General features: G+C 37.8%; 1 protein-coding gene across 1 annotated transcript in view; it reads right to left on the bottom strand.

Moving 5' to 3' along the window:
- CFAP54 (cilia and flagella associated protein 54) overlaps positions 1-18,642 on the bottom strand; it is a 115,261-nt gene extending 96,619 nt beyond the window's left edge. Inside the window, 8 exon segments of the mRNA XM_086610732.1 lie at positions 2,240-2,341; positions 2,438-2,551; positions 2,966-3,109; positions 4,444-4,502; positions 6,343-6,514; positions 8,595-8,741; positions 13,050-13,155; positions 18,446-18,642. Of these exon segments, the coding sequence (XP_086466858.1) occupies positions 2,240-2,341; positions 2,438-2,551; positions 2,966-3,109; positions 4,444-4,502; positions 6,343-6,514; positions 8,595-8,741; positions 13,050-13,155; positions 18,446-18,642 (1,041 nt within the window).
- Between the last annotated feature and the right edge of the window lie 416 nt (positions 18,643-19,058).

The raw sequence follows: 19,058 nt of genomic DNA, 5'->3' as shown, positions 1-19,058 counted from the left end.
GAATGTTTGAATCTATTCTAGCATCAGATAAACTGCGGCAAAGAAGATGTCACTTTGTAGTATCTCTTTTGTCTTTCAAAAAATGCAGAGAGACTCCTCAATTTTGCCATTATATTATAAGGTATATATGTAATGGATTTATATCTGCATCATGATAATTAAAGGACAATGGAATTTCAGTCTAAGGAGACCTTGAGAAACTTGAGGAAGTAGATTTACTGGGAGAAGTGGCAAGCTGTGCATCTGGGGAGGATTGCGTCTGTACAGACTGGAAACCAGCTTTTGGAGTAGCAGCACTGCCAAAAAAGACCTGGCTGTTAAACTTGGGCCACCCGTGTCCTTTTCACAAAGAAGGCAAACTGCAGACTGCAGACTGGGTTACGCTAGGAGAAGCATACACAGCACTTTGAGAGGTTATTTTCTTCCCTTACTTGCAACTCATGAGGCTCCACCCAGAGTATTGTGTCCACTTCTGGGCGTCTCTACGTAAGATAGATGCTAAGAAACAGGAGAGGGTCCCATGGAGGTCTACCAAGATGATTAGGGGCATAAAATGTAAACTAATAGCCTGAGGAAGCCTTAGTCTGGCAAAGAGGAGGCTAATGGACAACCTATATAGCTGCCCACAACTACTTGAAGAAGACTTACAAAAGTAAAGAAGTCAAACTCTTTTGAGTAGAAACAGATAGAATAACAAGGAGTAACCATCAGTTTCAGCTTTGAGAGACTGGACTAGATGACTTCAATTCAGATGACTGAAAGCATCAGGGATGATTTGCAGATTGGACCTTAGGAAAAGTATGTTAATTAGGAGGGTAGTGCAGTACTGGAAGAGGTTACCTAGATTGACCATGGATTCTCCTTCATTGAAGGTTTTGAAGACAGCCACAGCTGATTTGTTCTATCATTGGCAAAAGTCATGCTTGAAGTCAGAGGCTGGCCTAAACAACTTTCACAAGTCCCATGCAACCAACATCTTTACTCCTATGATGATGCAATAACAGTAATTCTTCATAAAGCAGTATTTGCAAAAGAAAATAATTTACTCCATAAACTCAAACTATTTACATTTTTATCACCATCAGCTAACAGCATTCCACAGAATAATGCTTTTTATCACAAGAGGGTGTCACAGTGCAAAGAGATCATGATCTTTTGCTTACATGGGTGCAAAGCATCCCAATGAGCTGGCAATGTTACTCAGCAAAAGAGTGTGAGTTTGGGAGCTTGCTGATTAGTACTTTCAGTCGCTCCTCTCTGTCAGCTTCCCGTGGAATACTGCAGGAATTAAACTTACTTAAATCACAATTGCAAACAGTGAGAAAGCAGAACAGCCATCTGTCCATCACAAAAGGAATAACCACTCAGATAGAAGCATCCTCTTTGGCATACTGAAATCAAAATGAGAACTTTCTGTTCTATCTGAGCAGTCCTGCATCTAGGAAAGTTTTTGAATTCAAAAAACCTATCAACCTATGACCAAAAATGGATGATGCAATCTAAGTAAGACGCATAACTGTTAAGAACCCACATAGCAGCATAATGGCAAAAAGATAAATTAAACTGCAAAAGTTTGGTATATTAATGTCTGCATGCTGACCAAAACAGGGACAATGCCCTCAAACAAAAAGGCATTTTCTCTGTTTATTTATAATTCTTATCCCAATAGATCACTCATTTTTGACACTGGCTATAAAGAACATAAGGAAAGAGTGAGATTTGAGCAAATTCATTACTTTCTTAAAAGTCTACTTTGTATCATGGACGCCCTACTCTAAGTCATGGCATCTTGCAGAAAAGTAAGTGACCTTCAAAAAAAATCCCTCAAGACTTAAGAGAATTCTCCAATGTAAGTATAAAAAAATTTAAAAAAAACATGGTAGCTTTTTTTCAACGTACCCCTTTATCTTCACAGAAATTTAACACAGCAGGACAAATTCAGGACTCCCATACACTTAGTATAAATTTGAACAAGATTTCTCTTATTTTTATTGCTAACATAATTGCTAAAGGAAAAAATGCTAGAAAAATCAGTATTTTCTAAAGTAGTAATTACTACATCTTCCCTCCTTTCAAGTTTGTTCTGAGTTTTAATAATAAATTATGTTAACTATGAAATTGAAAGAGTAAAACTTTCTCCTTGTGAATAGCACCATATGTTTTAAGCAGAATTGTATCACTCATTCACCACATGCAAACAGTAAACAAAGAGAAGGATTATGCAAAATGTTAGACTTACATTTTGTGCTTCTTTCATGCCAACTCTTAACTTAGGTCGAGAGTAGCTTTTAAGCTTTCTTCTGGATTCATATACTGCTTTCTTGAAAATCATTACTGACATCTGACACAAAGAAAAAAGTAAGTAAGTAACTATGTTATATATTCTCTTCAGAGGTTTTAACTACTCTACTTGTTATAATGAATTACAGAACGATACCTTTAGAGTGGCCTCTCTAAAAATCTTTTTTGTCTCTGAATTTTCCAGCGAAGAACTGGTATTTTCTAATTGCTTCAGTTCATCAATTTTAATCAGACCACGGCGAGCAAATATCTGTCCAAAATATTTAAAAAAAAATTATACTCTCTTTTAATATGCTGTGTATTGGTATTTAATTTTAGAATCATATCATTATTGAATTCAGACAACTGTAAAGAGCTTCAGTGAAAGCCAGGTCATGGCCAACAATTGAAAAGGAAAAGAAAACCTTTGCAAAATATGTTTTGTATATATGCATGGGGGCTGGCCGCTACTTAATGCTACGATTGTATTACAAAGTAGGGCTGCATTTAGCTTTGACTTGTTACACTTTAACATGTGGAAACACATCTCTACTCTGCAGTAAAATTTTGGAATATGAGCAGAAATCTAAATACATAGAATCTGATAATAAGCAGGAATATTTAAAAAAATATTTATTTCCCATTTGATGGAATCTGCAATGCTACATATGGTAAATCAGGGTACCTCTCCATGAATGCCAGCTTGACAATCAAAGTAACACTGAGAAACCGCAGTATATAGGGTGGCTCTCCACATCAAATAATGTACAGATAAGAGCGGAACAGATGATTCCATACATATGCTGGCCCATAGTAAATATTCCAGGACCTGTATTGAAGAAATTAAGTTTTAAACTGAATGCATTTTAAACTATATAAATATACTAAAAGGCACATACAAAGATTTATCCTTACCCGGTAGGACAAATTAAAAGAGCGAAAAAAAAATCACAGAAATGGTATTAATTTTTAGCATGTTTTATTGACTACAAAGCATTCCTCCTGCATATTATTATTTTTTTCCCTATCTGAAACTGTGGTCAAGCACTATATTTTAGTCTCCAAGCTACTTTAACCACTCCAGTTAACTATAGCCTTGCCACTAGACAGGGGTCCTACCCTTGTCTCTCATCTGCTCTTGAGAGTTCTCCCTCTCCTTTGTGTCGGCTCTAGTGATCATTTTTTTTCTAAGTTAGTTTTCAACTACATCATCAAATCTTATTTGGGATGCAATGGAGCCTGCCTTCTTTAGTGACAGCCTGCACTTAGATTAATTTACAACCATGGAACTACAGTATTGGCTCTTAAATTTAGGGCTGACATAGTCATTGCAGCAGTCTCATTTTAAGAATTAGTCCTACTAAATTGATTGAATAATATCTTGCCTTTGTATTTTCTTTGGGTCAGCTGTTCCCTGAGGTCCACAAAATATGCATGACCTTAGTCCTAGATTAAGTCAATGTATAGATTTTCTTTTTCTCCAGTTAAAAGAATCTGAAATACCTACAGTCACTGCCTCTGCTTCCTGTATAGTAAAAGCCTGAACACGTTAAAGGAAGTGCTAAATCACTTCTGATTTCAATAAAAGATGTTCAAAGAGAAAAAAATCTTTCCTGTTTAATGAAAGATTAATATAAACAACAGATAAGAAAACACACTGGATCTAGGCTACGCCAGACTCTTTTCAGGTTTTAGGAGAAAAATGTAAAGCTAAGACAAACAAAAATTACATTCACAGTTGAAAAGAGCAGGGGGAAAAGGCCAGGTAATTTTTATCAATTATTTACAACTAAAAACCCAGCCACCAGGTGTCAGTATAGTTCCACATTTAAAGAAACAGCGAGATTCTTGAGATTTGCTATAGCTGCCCCCAAAAAAAGCATCTAGAGCCCGCTGAAACAGTCTAACATATCCCTTCTCAAAGACCAGCAAGACATTATGCTGGGCTCCATTCCACAACTGAGGAAGAAACAGAGTCATAACAGCACGAAGGCTTAGAAATTGGCTGTTTTGCAATCTAGTTATTTCATTTCCTTGTGACCAAGTGTTATTATGGGCAATGACAATGAAATACTTATGTCAAGGTACAGTGTTCTGCAAAATACAGGTGCATTGTCCAATCTTCTGTAAATTTTTCAAATGTTTCTATTTATTTTGCCATACCTTAGCAGACTGGCCTCTCATCATCAAATGTCTGCATATGGTGTAAATATGAATAGTACCTGCAAAAAGAAAATAAAAATAAGTAAAATCAGGTAAGTTCTATAATCCTACATGGAATTTGTTACACTAACCAACTGAATTTCTTCTTAATATCTGAGTTGTTACTCCCAGAAGCTTAAAAATAAACTAGCAATTTTTGTATAACTACTTTTAAATTAGAGAAGGTTATGCTATTAAATTCTTAGGTGACATTAGTTTCAAAAATACCTATACAATGTAGTAGTATCATAAAAGAATCAAATCTTAAAAATGCACTATATTGAATTTTATTAAATAACTGACAGAGAGAAAAATCTTATTTTTATCCCCAAATGCCAACCTCTTTAAAAAAAATATTAACTCTCTTCACAGACCTTACCTTATATGACTCTTTTAGTCTGTTGTGGCACTGTCCTAGCAGACAACACCACTATTATGTGATATTACGTATGATAAGTGAAATGAAGACAATTGATTGTGAATAGAATTTTCAAAAGCATCAGTGACTTACAAATAAAATCCTGTCAAAAATTTACTTAATTTAGGCTATGTCACAAAATTGCTTTTCAAAAATCAGCCCTAGAAGTATAAAAGATATTGCAGCTCTGCAGGGGGAAAAAAAGAAGTCTATTCTTCTGTCTGAACAAATATTCAGAAAGGGACACCTGTGGCAGAGGGAGGCATCACAATGTCAATTTGCACAGCTAGAAGGGTGTTATTATCCCAATAAGCAAGAATTGAGCAAGCATTAGGAAGATTTTTTTATCAGTCAAATGTGTAATGAGGCACAAAATCTATTGCCAGATATTGCAGAAAAATGCTCAGAAATGGAGAAAAATCTGAGTTATCACCTAACATTTACTTCTAATCAGATTAGATTATTGGCTAGGCTTGGTACAGAGACCTGTTCCACACACAGGTAGTGGCACTTAAGAATGGCAGGTGAGTACATTTTAATTTTTATTTCCTCTCCCATAAAAAGAGACAAACAAAAAATACACCTCAAAAGTAGGGACTGAGGGCAACCACGGTCTCAGCAAAACAAAAGGATAAGAATTTTGAGCAATTATAGCCCAAAGAAAGTAAATTTTCCAAAATCAAATTAAAACCACATTATGTCCTCAATTTACACTGCAACAATTGACCATAGTAGAACGAATTGATAATAGCCTTTTGACTTGTGACTAAATAACATTGCCTTTCAAAGCAAAAATATACTGCTGTTTTTCTTGAAATAAAAATCTTGATATACAATTCTCTGTGCATCTAGTTCATGGAAGTTCCAATTTTTCCTCATCTTTATTTCTTAATTCAAGCATTTATAAGTAGCACACTAAAATCATACACAGAGGGATTCAAATTCCTAAATGTCATATGATACTTTTTAGAATAGTTGTATTATTAACTCTAGCCTTAAAGATCATTTTAAAAACACAAAGATATAATGTCAGAGAATCATTTTCTACTCCTAGATCTGCAATCTGCTTTAAAAAAAAATCAAACTCATTAATACAAATATTTTATTGATAAAAAAATCTTCAGGTTTTTTTTTAAATCAAGGTTTGCTAAAAAAAATGACCTTATTATGCTGTTAGATTTTATTTTATTAGTATACTGTAACCACAGCTATGATGAAAAAGCTATTGCTTTTACAACAGTCCACCTGAAAAAGGCACACTGTGTAGAAATTTCAATTTAAAAATCCCTTATTTTAGGGAAAAAAAAAAACAAACTACTGCGATTGAAGGCTAGTTAACTCGAGATTTATTCATGACCCATAGGTTGACCTTAAGGAATATGTATAAAGTTCCCTCCACAGGTTCACTTAGCAAAGAAATGCAAATGGAAAGCCTGAGGTACCATTGTAGATAAGCCAACACAAATTCTCTTGAGGTAGAGCCACTTGCATAGTGAGTCGTAATAAGGACAAGACATTGAAACAAGTCTGCAGGGACTCTTGATTCTGGAGATTTCTGTCACTGCTGCAAACCATCTGATAAATGCAAACATTCCTCTCTTGCAAAGCATGGAACTAAAACATATGGAAACATATTTAAAATTAATATATAGAGATAAAATAGATGCATATGCTAGGTTTTACATCAGCAAAGTATAACAAAACGGTGAGTATTAACAGATGAAGCATACCAGAAAAAAAAATCAGCATGACATTTAAATAAGAATTACAACATGGAGAAAGTGCTAAAGCTTTAAGGTTGCTGTTCGATTAGCCTGAGTCATTTCCACTGCATCACAGGATGAAAATGCACCTAGTGCACTACGGCTGCTGAAAGGGGCGTCGGGAGAAAGGGTAAATGAAGCATTAAACTGATATTCAAAGAATCTGGCTTTAACTCTTGGCTTGTTTGTAGATGTCCTCTGTAACTTAAGGCAAGTCTTAACTTTTCTGAATTTTACCTCTCTATCTGTATCACATATATCTTATTTCTCACTCTCATTCATTATTTTTCTCTTCTATAGATGCTCTTCCTTCTAATTCCTAACATAATGTGATCTCAGTCTTGTCTGGAGTACAGTGTCATCTGAACAAACCAACATGTGAGAAAATGAGCTAAGCAGGACATGGCCAGCCAGAAACTATCAACCTCTCAGAAGTCTACTAACCTGATAATATTTGAATTTTTTTTTTTTTTTTTGCTGTTAATTCACTGAAACTGGAAGTTTCAAGCCCTGGAACTCAATTTCTGTGATCTCCTTAGTGCAACATCAAAAACCAAAAGCTAGCCGCAGAAACTTGGCAAAAAAAAATTTACGTACAAAGCCTTTAGATGTAATAATTTGACATATTATCATTATCCATTTCCAATTGTAGAGTTCCTTGTCAAATGAGATTCCGTATCTGAAAATTTAGGGGTATCTCAGTGTCTAACGGCCAAGTTATAGAATGGGCATTTTAGTATAGACTCATGATAACATCTGGCACTATGATTGGTTCAAAGTCCAGGCAGACATATAGAAAACATGAGAAACCATCTCTGAAAGTTCAAATTTCTTTACAAAGCATTTTTTGAAAACTAAAATAAAATGGATTAGCATAGTCTTTGATCATATTCTCTCTAGGAAGCTGAACTATGTTTGGAAAACAAAAAAAAACAATATAAACAGAGTATCTCTTCCATCATGACATCTGCTTCTAGCTTCTAAGCAAACTGATTTTTTTCTCCTCACTAAACATCTATTTACAATCTCACTCTGACTAAAGTAATATGAATTTGATTATCTCAATATACAGGAGATGCCTACAATTTCCTTTCATTATTCTTGATCATAGAATAACTTGCAGTAATTTATTTTTAAATATCCACCATGTACTGAAAACACAGCTTCTCAGAAAAGAACACCTTAAGATGAAATCTGTTAATGTTTTTAGCATTCGTCCTATACCTACTCAAACACTTTATTCCATGTATGACAAATGATAAATTGCAAGCCATACCTCAGTAAGCAATTAACACAAAAGGATGTCAACATATTCTAGAGGTCACTCAGCGTCCTGGAGCTTAGAGCACCTACAATTTGGCATTCTGCTTCTTTTTTTCATGGTGAGCAAGTAAGCTATTGACAGTAATGCAATCCTGCTTTTTTACTGTGTTGTGAGCTTTTTTTACATGTAGTATTTTTGCACATTTATGGTTCAAATTGCAGACAATGTTTTAATTCTCTTGCACTCTGCCCAGTTCTTAGATCACGTCTTACAGAAATTTCTACAACACTTGCAGGACACTTATCAAATTTTTCCCATATCCTGATTCTGACAGCGGTTAATAGCAACTATTTCAGAGCAAAAACTGCTCTAGACAGTTAGAGAATAACTTGTTCAGAGAAAATTGCCTTTTTAACATTAGGTTGATAGTGGTTGGCTTATGCCACAAAAGCATAAGCACTTACATCCTCTTAAAAATGTAAACCAACTTTAGATGTTCATATCAAACATATGACTGTTAAATCTGAATACTACATATATATACAAACTATTAAAGATTAGTTAATATTAATACAAAGTACATTTGTGGAGGATAAAACTGGCTACTTATTTTGAATCTCTCAATGTCTTTGACAAACAAACAAACAAACAAAAAAAATAACCCTACCGTAAGTGCTGCATTTTTGTCTCTCAAACCATTTGGAAAGAAGGTGGATTTAAATTGATGTACATCATCTAGGATATCATCAAGGTTTACAGAAACAAATTGCTGAAGGTATCTTCCATAGCACTGTAGAAGTGCCAACTTATATTCCTGAAAAGTGAATAATATGTTATTTTTATAGTTTGTATATTACATTTCTATTTCTACAAAACGTGTTATTATCTTTACGTAAAAAAGTATCAATGTGAAAGAGCAGCTAGAAGTAAAACACTGAAGTTTCATACAAACATTCATCAGCACAATTTCTAATGTGAACACTCAGCATATGAAAGGTCAAAGAACTTAAAAGAAGAGCGAGTGGTTTGAGAGTTTCTGTTTATTTTAATCATAACTATGACATATCAGAGAGCAATTATAAAGTATGATCTTGGGCCAATGTAAGAAACTCAAAGGGTTTCTGGAAAATGCCCTGCACCTTTGCAACAGTAATGACAAGGATACTACGCTTCTGAGAAAAGTACTTCATAATGTAAAACTTTATAAACAATATGCAGACATCATCACTTCCCTCTCCTCTGTTTTCCTGATGTCAAAGCCCTTTTTTTATAAAAGCAGAGAGGAAAAGAAGAGGAAGAATACGATGCACTAAAACAGAATGAAACAAGTGACAACCAGAATTTAAATATGGCCAAGAAGTCAGCATTAGTAGACCAAAAATTGCCACTGGGTCTTTAAGCACTGTTAACAAACAGGATGTTGAGCTTTATGTCTCATTCAAAATAGAGCTCCCCAGCAGCATGTTGAACCACTCTAACATCATGCTGAGACTATGGTTCAGCTCTGACTCAGATGTGGAAGTGCCATTTACTGAATCACCTCCACCACTTCCTGCAGCAAAGGTTATTTAGAGGTTTCTCTACTGACTTTATTAATTCTAGCAGACACACACACCAGTCATGATTCTGGGGGGAAAAAAAAAAAAAGTAACTAATTTGTCTTCATAAAAATGATCTTTTAATGTTTAATCACAGAAAATTCAAAAGTATTTCCTTGCATGCACTTTTTTCCATATAAATTCCTACCACCACACTAAAACTTACTCTGAATTTTTAGTAATCTGAGGAGCTAACTCACATGGCCCTATTGTCCTCTTTGCTGTGTGAAAGCAACAGCCATACACAGAAACTTTTACTTTCCAGGGACAACTACAGGCAGTTGGTCACTTTCGTAATCTAATACACAGATTCAGGCTATGATAGCTCTTAGAATCTGAAGTCATGGATCAGAATTCCATTGAGTTAGCTACTAATATATAGCAAAATACACATATAATACCAGAGATAACCACAAAGAGAGAGTTAAAAAACGAATCAGTACTGATCAGTATGACGACTAATGGACTAATTAACTTCCAGAGATATGACATAATGAATTTAGGTGTGTCCTAAAAGAGATATAGCAGCTGTGTAATAGAAAGGAATCTAAAGTGAGAAGGCACTAAAAAAAATATCAGGAGGACATAAAGTTATGCTGCTGCTTACCAACTGACTAATGATATTCAATTATTAATTTTAAAGACTATACATCATTAAATATTATATAAATAAAGTCAGCTAAAAATTCAACTCTCAGTTGAATTTTTTAACTAGGAGTCAAGACTTTCAACCAGGAGTCAAGAGGGTACTCATGGAATAGTCTCTACCCCATCTATCACAGAGCTTGGTTTTACACCACATTCATCTTTCCAGCAAGGAAATAAATTTGTAACTAACATCTATCACATATTTTTTCTCCCTATTTTCTGCAGGGAAAAAAACAGATACAATGAAACCCAAATTTGTAAAGTCAAAGAAATGCATTTAAAAATGGGAGCTCCAAAGAGAGCTCAATTTCAAAGTTTAAGGCTGGCCAGCAAAACAACTTTTCCATGACTCTGCTAACTTTTCCTTTACTGCAGAAAATCTCATTACACCAGAGGATTGAAGATGCAAGCAGAGGTCTTTACTCAGAATCCTAGACTGTTTTTAGGCAGTCTAGGGCCAGGTCATTAAGCACCTTGAACATAAGGACCAAGTACACAGAGCAGTTTGATGCTTTTGAAATAACTTCTTACTGAGTACACCATGAGAGCAGCAGTTCCTAAGTACTAAAAGCTTAATGCAATATTCCAAGCAATTCCTAGGGCCCAGAAGCTATGAAAACTCAAGGAAAACATGAACATGGAAAAATGGTGACTGGAATCGGCTAGGCAACAAAGGGGCTATTAACAAATGCAGTTATTCCCTTCCAACCCAAACCATTCTGTCATTCTACGATTCTACGATTTTCTGTGAGTATTCCTAAACTTACACCATGAGCCCTTACCTTGAATTATAACGGCTGCACAGCTATGGACTCCTATATGCCTTCTTCAACCTACAAATGAGTGCTGAGTGCTGCTGAAGTTTAGCTTCAGCTTGCTGCTCTTTATTTTGGAGGCAGGACGCTTTTGTGGAATTCTTTAGGGCAGATGCAGAGAAGGATATACAAGACTTTGCAACATCTGCATGAAACTTATACCTTTGCCTAGTTCTGCAGAAAAGCTTATCTAGTAGCCACATATATATCCTTTCCATAAATAGCATAAATAGTATTTATCCGTGCTGGATTCCATAAGCAAAGAATATAATAGTGGAAGAACAGTTTCACTGGAAGTGTTCCTCCAGAAGATGGCCCCTCAAACTATCTTGATACGTTTACAATTATGCTCTCTTCTTTTCTAGGTGAAAAGATTCTAACAGTGCCACATGCTGCAGAGAATGAAAAAGGCTGAATACAGGTAACAAATGGCATTTAACTGCTTTCCTAATGGAAAAGTCAATAGAGCGTGCTCGAAAATTATTTTCAGTTTAAACATAATGTCAGTTATCTGTTTTTCTTGCCAGGGTCGGAGGGAATGAAAATGTAACATTCCCATTCTGAAAAAAAAAAATACAAAAATGGTTTAATCTAACTTTTTATTCACATTATGTTCAAAAATTAAGTAGAAGTTGCAGAACTCTTTCCAAAAGCATGGAAGAATTCTACTAACAAATTACAGACTTGCGCTAACTTTTTCGCTATAAATATAATTTTTCTATTACAACCAACTTTTTGGAAGACTAATATCAAAAATCTGTGTCTGAAATAGGCCTGAAAAACTGAGGGACATAGTTAAAATGTATACTTGACTGTCTCATAATACAGATGCACTAAATAACCAGAGTTTTAAACTAGGAAAGTGTTATTGACCAAATAAGCGTCTTCTAATATGTTCCTGGCAAAATGTAGAAAAATCCACTGACAGATCATTACAAACACCAAATCACACTAAGCAGACAACACCTATTTAGGAACTATCTCCTACTCTAAATTATGCTATTCTAAACAACCCTTAAGTGTACTCTTTCAAGCAACTTTTCAAATACTAAACTTTTAGAATAAATTAACCTATAACTCTGTAATCTTTCAGTGTTACTGCTTCATAACTGTATGACTCAGGACTACGTACCCTTTTTCAATCTTAAAAGGAATTACTTGCAACTAGCTCTCAACTGTACATCTTTGAGAGGTTTCCGAGTGTTTAGTAATTACCCTTAAAAGCTCCAGACTGCATGACATGATCTTCTGACGCAAATATCACTGAGGTAATGAGTGACATGCCTTTGATGTTTTTTTCCCAGCAGACACAAAGGAGAAATATTATATAAGGATATAACGTACAACCATCCTTACTGAGCCAGACCAACAGTTACTTGCCTGGTATTCCATCTCCAACAGTAGTCAGTAACAGATGACTAGGTAAGAGTATAAAAATAGAGTTATCATGTAGTAAAACATCTCCAAAATACTCTCAAAGTCTTCCTTCAACAATCTATCTCCTGAATCATTCTTAGTTGCAATTTACCTTTTTTGAGAAGACCAGAAGTGCACACAGAATGCGAGATGCAGAAGCACCATCGACACACGTAGTTGTATAATATGTAATGGCACTCTGGTTTTCATTCTCTGTTCCCCTCCTGACAATTCTTTACATGGACTTTTGGTTAAGAGAGCACTGAGCTGACATTTCAGGGGAACAAACCACCACTGCTCCATCATTGTCAATTTGTTCTGAAGCAGTGTCTACAGGCACAGTCAGATAGTGCACTCTCCTGAGTTGAAACTTCAAACAAATATTGAAGACTGATTTTGGGATGTTTAAAAAGGCAACAGGTGCATAGAAAATACCTATATAGAAAATACATCAAAAAATCAGGGGAATTTTACAACAATAAGCAAGAGATACAAAATCGACGAGTCTCATTGAAATTATTTTGTAAAAGATTTTGCTACTTTCTAAATAGCTTCCAGTAAAATATGATTAAAAATTAAAGTAGCACAGAAACACAAATGAGACAAAAAGTGTGATTGAACCTTTTCCTTTTTTAGATGACTCACTTTGATCTGAGCAAGGGAATCACCAACTTTCAGAAGTTTTTCATTGTAATACCGCTCTGGCAGTCGAAGCTTATATTTGATCCAAATATTAAACAAAGTATTTGCTCTGAAAAAAAGGACAGGAGAAAAGGTTTCAAATTAAACTGGCAGTAGAACTGTCATAACAAGTAAACAAATCAGGAAAACTTCAAATTGTCAAAAGCCCTTTCTTCCAAATCCATTTGAACCTCTGCGTATTTCAAAACAAGTGCTCATTAAAACTGGATTTAACAAGCAGCCAGGGACATTTCTGGGTTTCGTTTCTGTCACCAGTTTTTATCACACATTTAACACGGGATGAATTTTCTCCAGTGTAAATTCTTATTTAAATGTCGTAGTATTACTCCCTTTGCCTTGTTCAAACATGGCCACAAGTAGAAAATCTATCCCACCTTTCAGCTACTATTTGAGAGGTTCTGTTTGAAGAAACAATTTAATAGTTTGAAGAAACAATTTAATAGTTTGAAGAAACTCAATGGACTACAGCTCACAGGAATTATTGGACTGGAAACTACAAATGCTAAAAGCAGGAAAAAAGATCCCAAAATAACAATGCATGTCAGGTAGATGCAAACTTAGGAACCGATGGCCATGTAATAAACCATAGAGCTGTAGAGCATATAGAGCTATAGTGCATAGAACTATAGAGCTCATGGTATATAGAGCTTTACCATGAATCACAAAAGATGAAAGTCATTAGAAAGCCTCTAGGATGAACTGCATTGGGCATGAAATGTTCAGGAATTTTAAATCATGAAGAGTAGGATTCAGAGAGAAGCAAGTGACACATTTGTTAAAATAAAAATGATTTTATGGCAATAGTTGCAATGCTAGTCTGTTGTCTCTGCCTGTTATTCTAACCACAGCTGTCATCAAGGATGACTTTGGGTAACAAATTACTTATTCGGCTGCACTAGCAAGCACCCCATAAACAGTAACTGGCTCTAAGCAGCTTCCCTCTTCTACAGAGGAACTGACCACATCACGCTAATATTATAGTCCCTACTGATTGCTGTTTGATGGGTTAGTGCCTCCAAGTGTACAACTTTCCCACCCTAGACTTCTTTAGGAAAGCTATATTCAAACTCTAAAGCAATAATTGATCAGACAGACTGATAATAAGTACAAGGATTTTTCAGAAAAGAATATTGATAACAAATTATTAATAGTACTGACAGTGTTCACAGTGCCAGGCATCTCTTACACTTATTCTCTTAACAAATCACTTGTACGGAAACCTCAGAAAAGAGTGCTTTGTGAAACCACAACAGCTGAATTATTCATAGGTAGCAATATATGAGGAAGGAAAACAACTGAAGAGAGAGGAATTAATGCTTGAAAATAACCTTCTAGCTGAAATCTCACATGTAAATCCTGTACTAATGGGTGTGAGGTAGCTGGAAATTTTCAATCTCTTAAGACAGTGATGGTAGACAGTATCTTAAGCTGTTTTCTGACACTGAGGAACTTGAAAACCATTCTCACAGTTTCTCAGACAGCACTTTATTTCAGCTCATAAGATTCCAAATATAAAAGTACAATAAGTAACATCATTTTTTCCACACAGAAAGCTGCAAGCCACCTTCACATTTCAAGGTGAAAGAGATGGCTGTATGAGAAACCTGTCAAAATGATCTTTACACCAAAGAATTACAACAATCATAATCTTTTTTTTTTTCAAAAAGTATCATCTCAGGCACAATTCTGAGTTCTTGAAAGTAAACAGTAAAGAAAGAAGTAGGACATTCTAGAGGTGTATCCTAAAGGAAAATTGCATTAATAGCACGAACTAGGCCAAAAGCAACAATCTGAATAAAACGTTCTAAGGCATTACGTTTTTAAAGGAAACCATATCCCAGTCTAATGAATAGCAACTTCTAAATGGGGAACGAATCCCTGCTGGTACATCCATAATCAATTAACAGTCTGGGTGGCTACCGACTTCTTATACTGAGGGAAGTATCCCACTCCAGTTAGTAGGGATAAATCTGCAAAGAGGCTTCAAAGCAAAGGAATCTGTCAGGCATCTGCACAGAGTTCCCTTGGACTATCAAGGGAAGAAGCTTAGGAAAAGAATTTCAGAGTTCAAGAAGCTTGACAGATACTACTGGGGGGAGAGAGGGAGAAAGAAGGGAAAAGAAAAAAAAAAAGTGATTATCAGGTTGTAAGGCTGTAAAGTAACTGATAGTAAGAACGACTGTGAATTTAAGACTGATCATCTGGAAAGCCCTCAGTGAAGGTGATCTTCATTTTTTGTTCTGAATGCTTTTACTAACACATGAGATTCTTAGATATAATAAACGAGCAACAAATCTGTAATAAACTAGTTCAGCAAAGTAGTGACAAATCTGACTAGCATTTCAACTTCAATGGGAAGATTAAGGTAAACTCCACCTGCTACAGTGCCATGAGTAACTACAAGTGAGTTCATGACACAGGAATGTTTCTTTGACACAGACAAAGGAGAGTGAGGCACTTCCCAAACAGCTCATCAGCCTTTACTTTAAACAGGCTGCAGGACACCAGAATAACAAGTTAAGCAAGTGAATTCTTAAAAAAATACTGAGCTGTTGCAGTTCAGAGGGGAAGTTTCTTCATTTCCAACCACTCTATGAATAATAAAAATTTTTCCCTAAGGTCAATTCATAATAGCGTGCACAGAGTAAGGCCCACATAGCTATACTTCTGGGCCAAAAGTCTTTACTGCAGGTAGTAAAGGATTCTCTGATACTGATCAAAAGTTGTCTTATTAAATAAAGGTGGCTAAGCCACACAACATGAGATAAAATCAGTAGTTCAGGGTAATCCTTTGATGGCCCTGTTTCCAAGAGAAATGGGGTAAACCAACTTCTTCCATTGAGGGAAAAACACTTTGGATTGCTACTTCTTCTGATTGAAAACATTCATGATTCCTGTACAAGGCAGGTACTCAGTAATTTTTGTTTCTTACATTAGAACATTGTAATTGCCTAAATTACGGCCTTACTATTGATTTATCAACACCAAAGGCTGACTGCATTGGAGGAATGAAGGTGACAATTTTATTTTTCTAAGCTGAGCATACTTGCCATGTGGAAGTTGGTTTTCTTGCTCCTCTACTAACAAGAACACTTTGATCTCAACCCATGCCAGGAAAATTAGCTTGACAAATGAGACAGCAAGAAGTCTTCAGAGCATTTAGGAAAGCATCTGTAATAGCCATTACCTTTAGAAATTCTTAGGAACAACCAGACTAAGGCTGGTTCTGCAAGCAGCACATGCTCCAATTTTGAGTTATCAAACAATGACAGGCAAGGGAGAAATAAGCCTGAAATTTCATAATCACAAATAAATATCCATGACTTTGCTAGCTGCCTGAACATATGCCAACAATTACAATTCCAGTCTTCTACCTCTGTACTGTCCCTATACTAATGAAGAATGTCAGAGGATGCAGAGCTACTGGCAAGGTCATGTTACACTATGTTCTCAGTGCCCTGGGGTTTTGGTACGGATCATCACTACCAGTGACTTCCTGAATCAAGAACCAGGTAGTATTAGCTCTCATCTCCATGACGAACACTGCAGAATTCTTTGGATGAGAAAATGCTCTCATGCCAACTAAGTTATGTGTTGACATGGGTCACGCTTACAAAATACCAGTTTGAAAAAGACAGAGCCTACTCGGGTCAAAATATTCCAGAGGGTAGAGAAAGGCTTGGAGACACCTTTCATAAAAACTGGTAACTTGGCACGACATCGCAAACAGATGGGATTCAGCATGCCGAACTCCCAAACAGAAGATATAGTGAATGTGTAGAAAATACAATGTATGTGTTCATTATCAGCAATTTTGGTGGTATCTGAAGCAGCTGAGTGGCATTCCTTCCTCTAAGGGGCCTAGATGGGATAACTTTCAAAGTAAGAATACAGATTTTGAGCTAAAGTTAAAAAAAGGTCTGAAGTTACAAATGAGAGGCTTAAAAATAGCAAAGCATTGAAATCAGTTGCTGAAGCAATCCAAAAAGCCAACATATTGAAATTCAAAACCCTAGAGGCAAAAGCCTGGAGACTGATACCTGCATGGTAGACGTAGGCCTAGACCTGAGGATGAACATACCACATAAAAGAATCAGAAATCGTGATGGCTTAGAAAAGGAAAGATCCCCAGTGCAGACAAATGCCAGGCTGCGGAATCTGAGTACCTCCTGAAAATATACACAGCTCCTTTGTCATTTGTGGACTAAACCTAGGAAAGTATGGAGTGAAATACATAAGGGTAGAAGCTGCAGGTAAGTGATAAACTAACCACCCTGTAACTTAACTCTTGTGCTGTTTCTGGATGAAATTTTGATAACCTGGGAAACTTTCATTTTTTATGTTAAAGACCTGTAAATTTAGAATAGAACACTGCTTAGATAATAACAACAGAAAATCAACCATTTACCTCAAAAAGAAGCTGTTGAACTCTTACCTCATTTCGTACCTAAATGCAGTAGGGAGAGCTACATGAAAAATGCACAGTCTACAAAAAGACATATGCACGCACTATGAATCATACCCCGATTCCAGTTGCTCTATCTTAACTGCATTACAACATCTAGATTTATGCATACCCACAGATATGCATGTACACGAGCAAACAAATATGCACAATTATACTTGCCATATGCTCCGCCTGCGTCTGTGTGTGTAAAAATACACCAACATAGACGCAGGCATATGCACCGGAAGAGCTGTGTGGCGTTATCCTCATGTAGCCCTACCGCGAGCGCCGTCTTTTAGGGGCACGGACGTGCCCACACACATTCCCCCTTGCATGCTGGTGGGATGCCAGTTTCTCCAGCGCTGTGAAGGGATTTTCCTACCAGAAAGCTCAGGCAGCTCTGATACAGCCAACAGTAGCGCTGCCAACTTCCACATTACCTCAGGCTTTTTCCCTAAAGCATTAACTTCTAGGAACTGCTGGAAAAGGAGGTGTTCAGATTTTGCAGGGGTTTCTATTAAAAAAAAAAAAAAAAAAAAAATGGAAAGCGGATGGGCAGCGTTTGGCCACAGTGCTGGAGACGTAGCTCCCACGCTAGGGTCAGCGGGAGGAAGCGGGATGTGGTGAGAGGAGGGAGCTGGGAAGGAGGGCAGGGGCAAGCGGGGCGCCGCGGCGGTGCCCGGCGGGCCGGGAAGAGCGAGCCGAGAGTCGTGGCGAGGCGGGGAGGAAAGCCGCCGTGGGGCGGCTGAGGGGAAGGGGCAAAGAAAGAGGGGAGCGGTCGAGGAAGGAGGGTTTGAGGCAGGGGCGGGCGGGAACGGGAAGGGGCTCCCGGAGCGGGTGGCGACGCGGGGACGACAAGGGGACGGCAAGGGGGCGGCGGCGCAGCCCCTACCCGCGGCGGTGCAGGTCGTGCTGCTGCGGCTTGGCCTCCCCCGCGCCTCCCAGCCGCCGCAGGAAGCCCAGGACGTCCCGCAGCTCGGCCTCGAAGCTGTCTACCACCGGGTTGCCCGGCGCCACGGCCCCGAAGAACGTGGCCGGCAGGGGCTGGGGCACCGAAGCGGCGAGCGGCGGCCCGGCGGGCTCCGCCATGCTCCGTCCCGGCCGCGGCGAGGACGCGCCGGCGTCGCCAGGCAACGGCCTCGGGCAGCGGCCCCGGGGGCGCGCAGGGGCGGCGGCCCTGGAGGCCGCAGGGGCCCGGCTGAGGCCCCGGCAGTTCCCCGCTGAACCTTCCCGCTCCAGGACGGGAGGCAGAGGGATGGAATCTGCCATCGCTCCCTGTGGAGGGCCGTCTTCAGCTCCCCTCGGTCTGGGGCGGGTTGTAGCGCCCGAGGGGGGTGAGCGAGGGGTCTCGCACAGCCGGAGGGGTACAAGCCACGAGCCCTCATGGGCAAAAGAGCCTTTTTCTCCCTCTGAGGCTACATACTGCCAAGAAGCAGGTGAAGAAGCGTCACAAGCAGCATGTGCCATGGCGGCGGCTCAGACCATCACTTGCAAAAGGCGTCGCG

The sequence above is a fragment of the Tauraco erythrolophus genome, chromosome 4 (genome assembly GCF_009769465.1).
Source record: "Tauraco erythrolophus isolate bTauEry1 chromosome 4, bTauEry1.pri, whole genome shotgun sequence".
NCBI classification, from domain to species: Eukaryota; Metazoa; Chordata; class Aves; order Musophagiformes; family Musophagidae; genus Tauraco; species Tauraco erythrolophus.
Note: the sequence above shows the minus strand (reverse complement) of the source record. Positions and strands in the feature narration are given on the sequence as shown.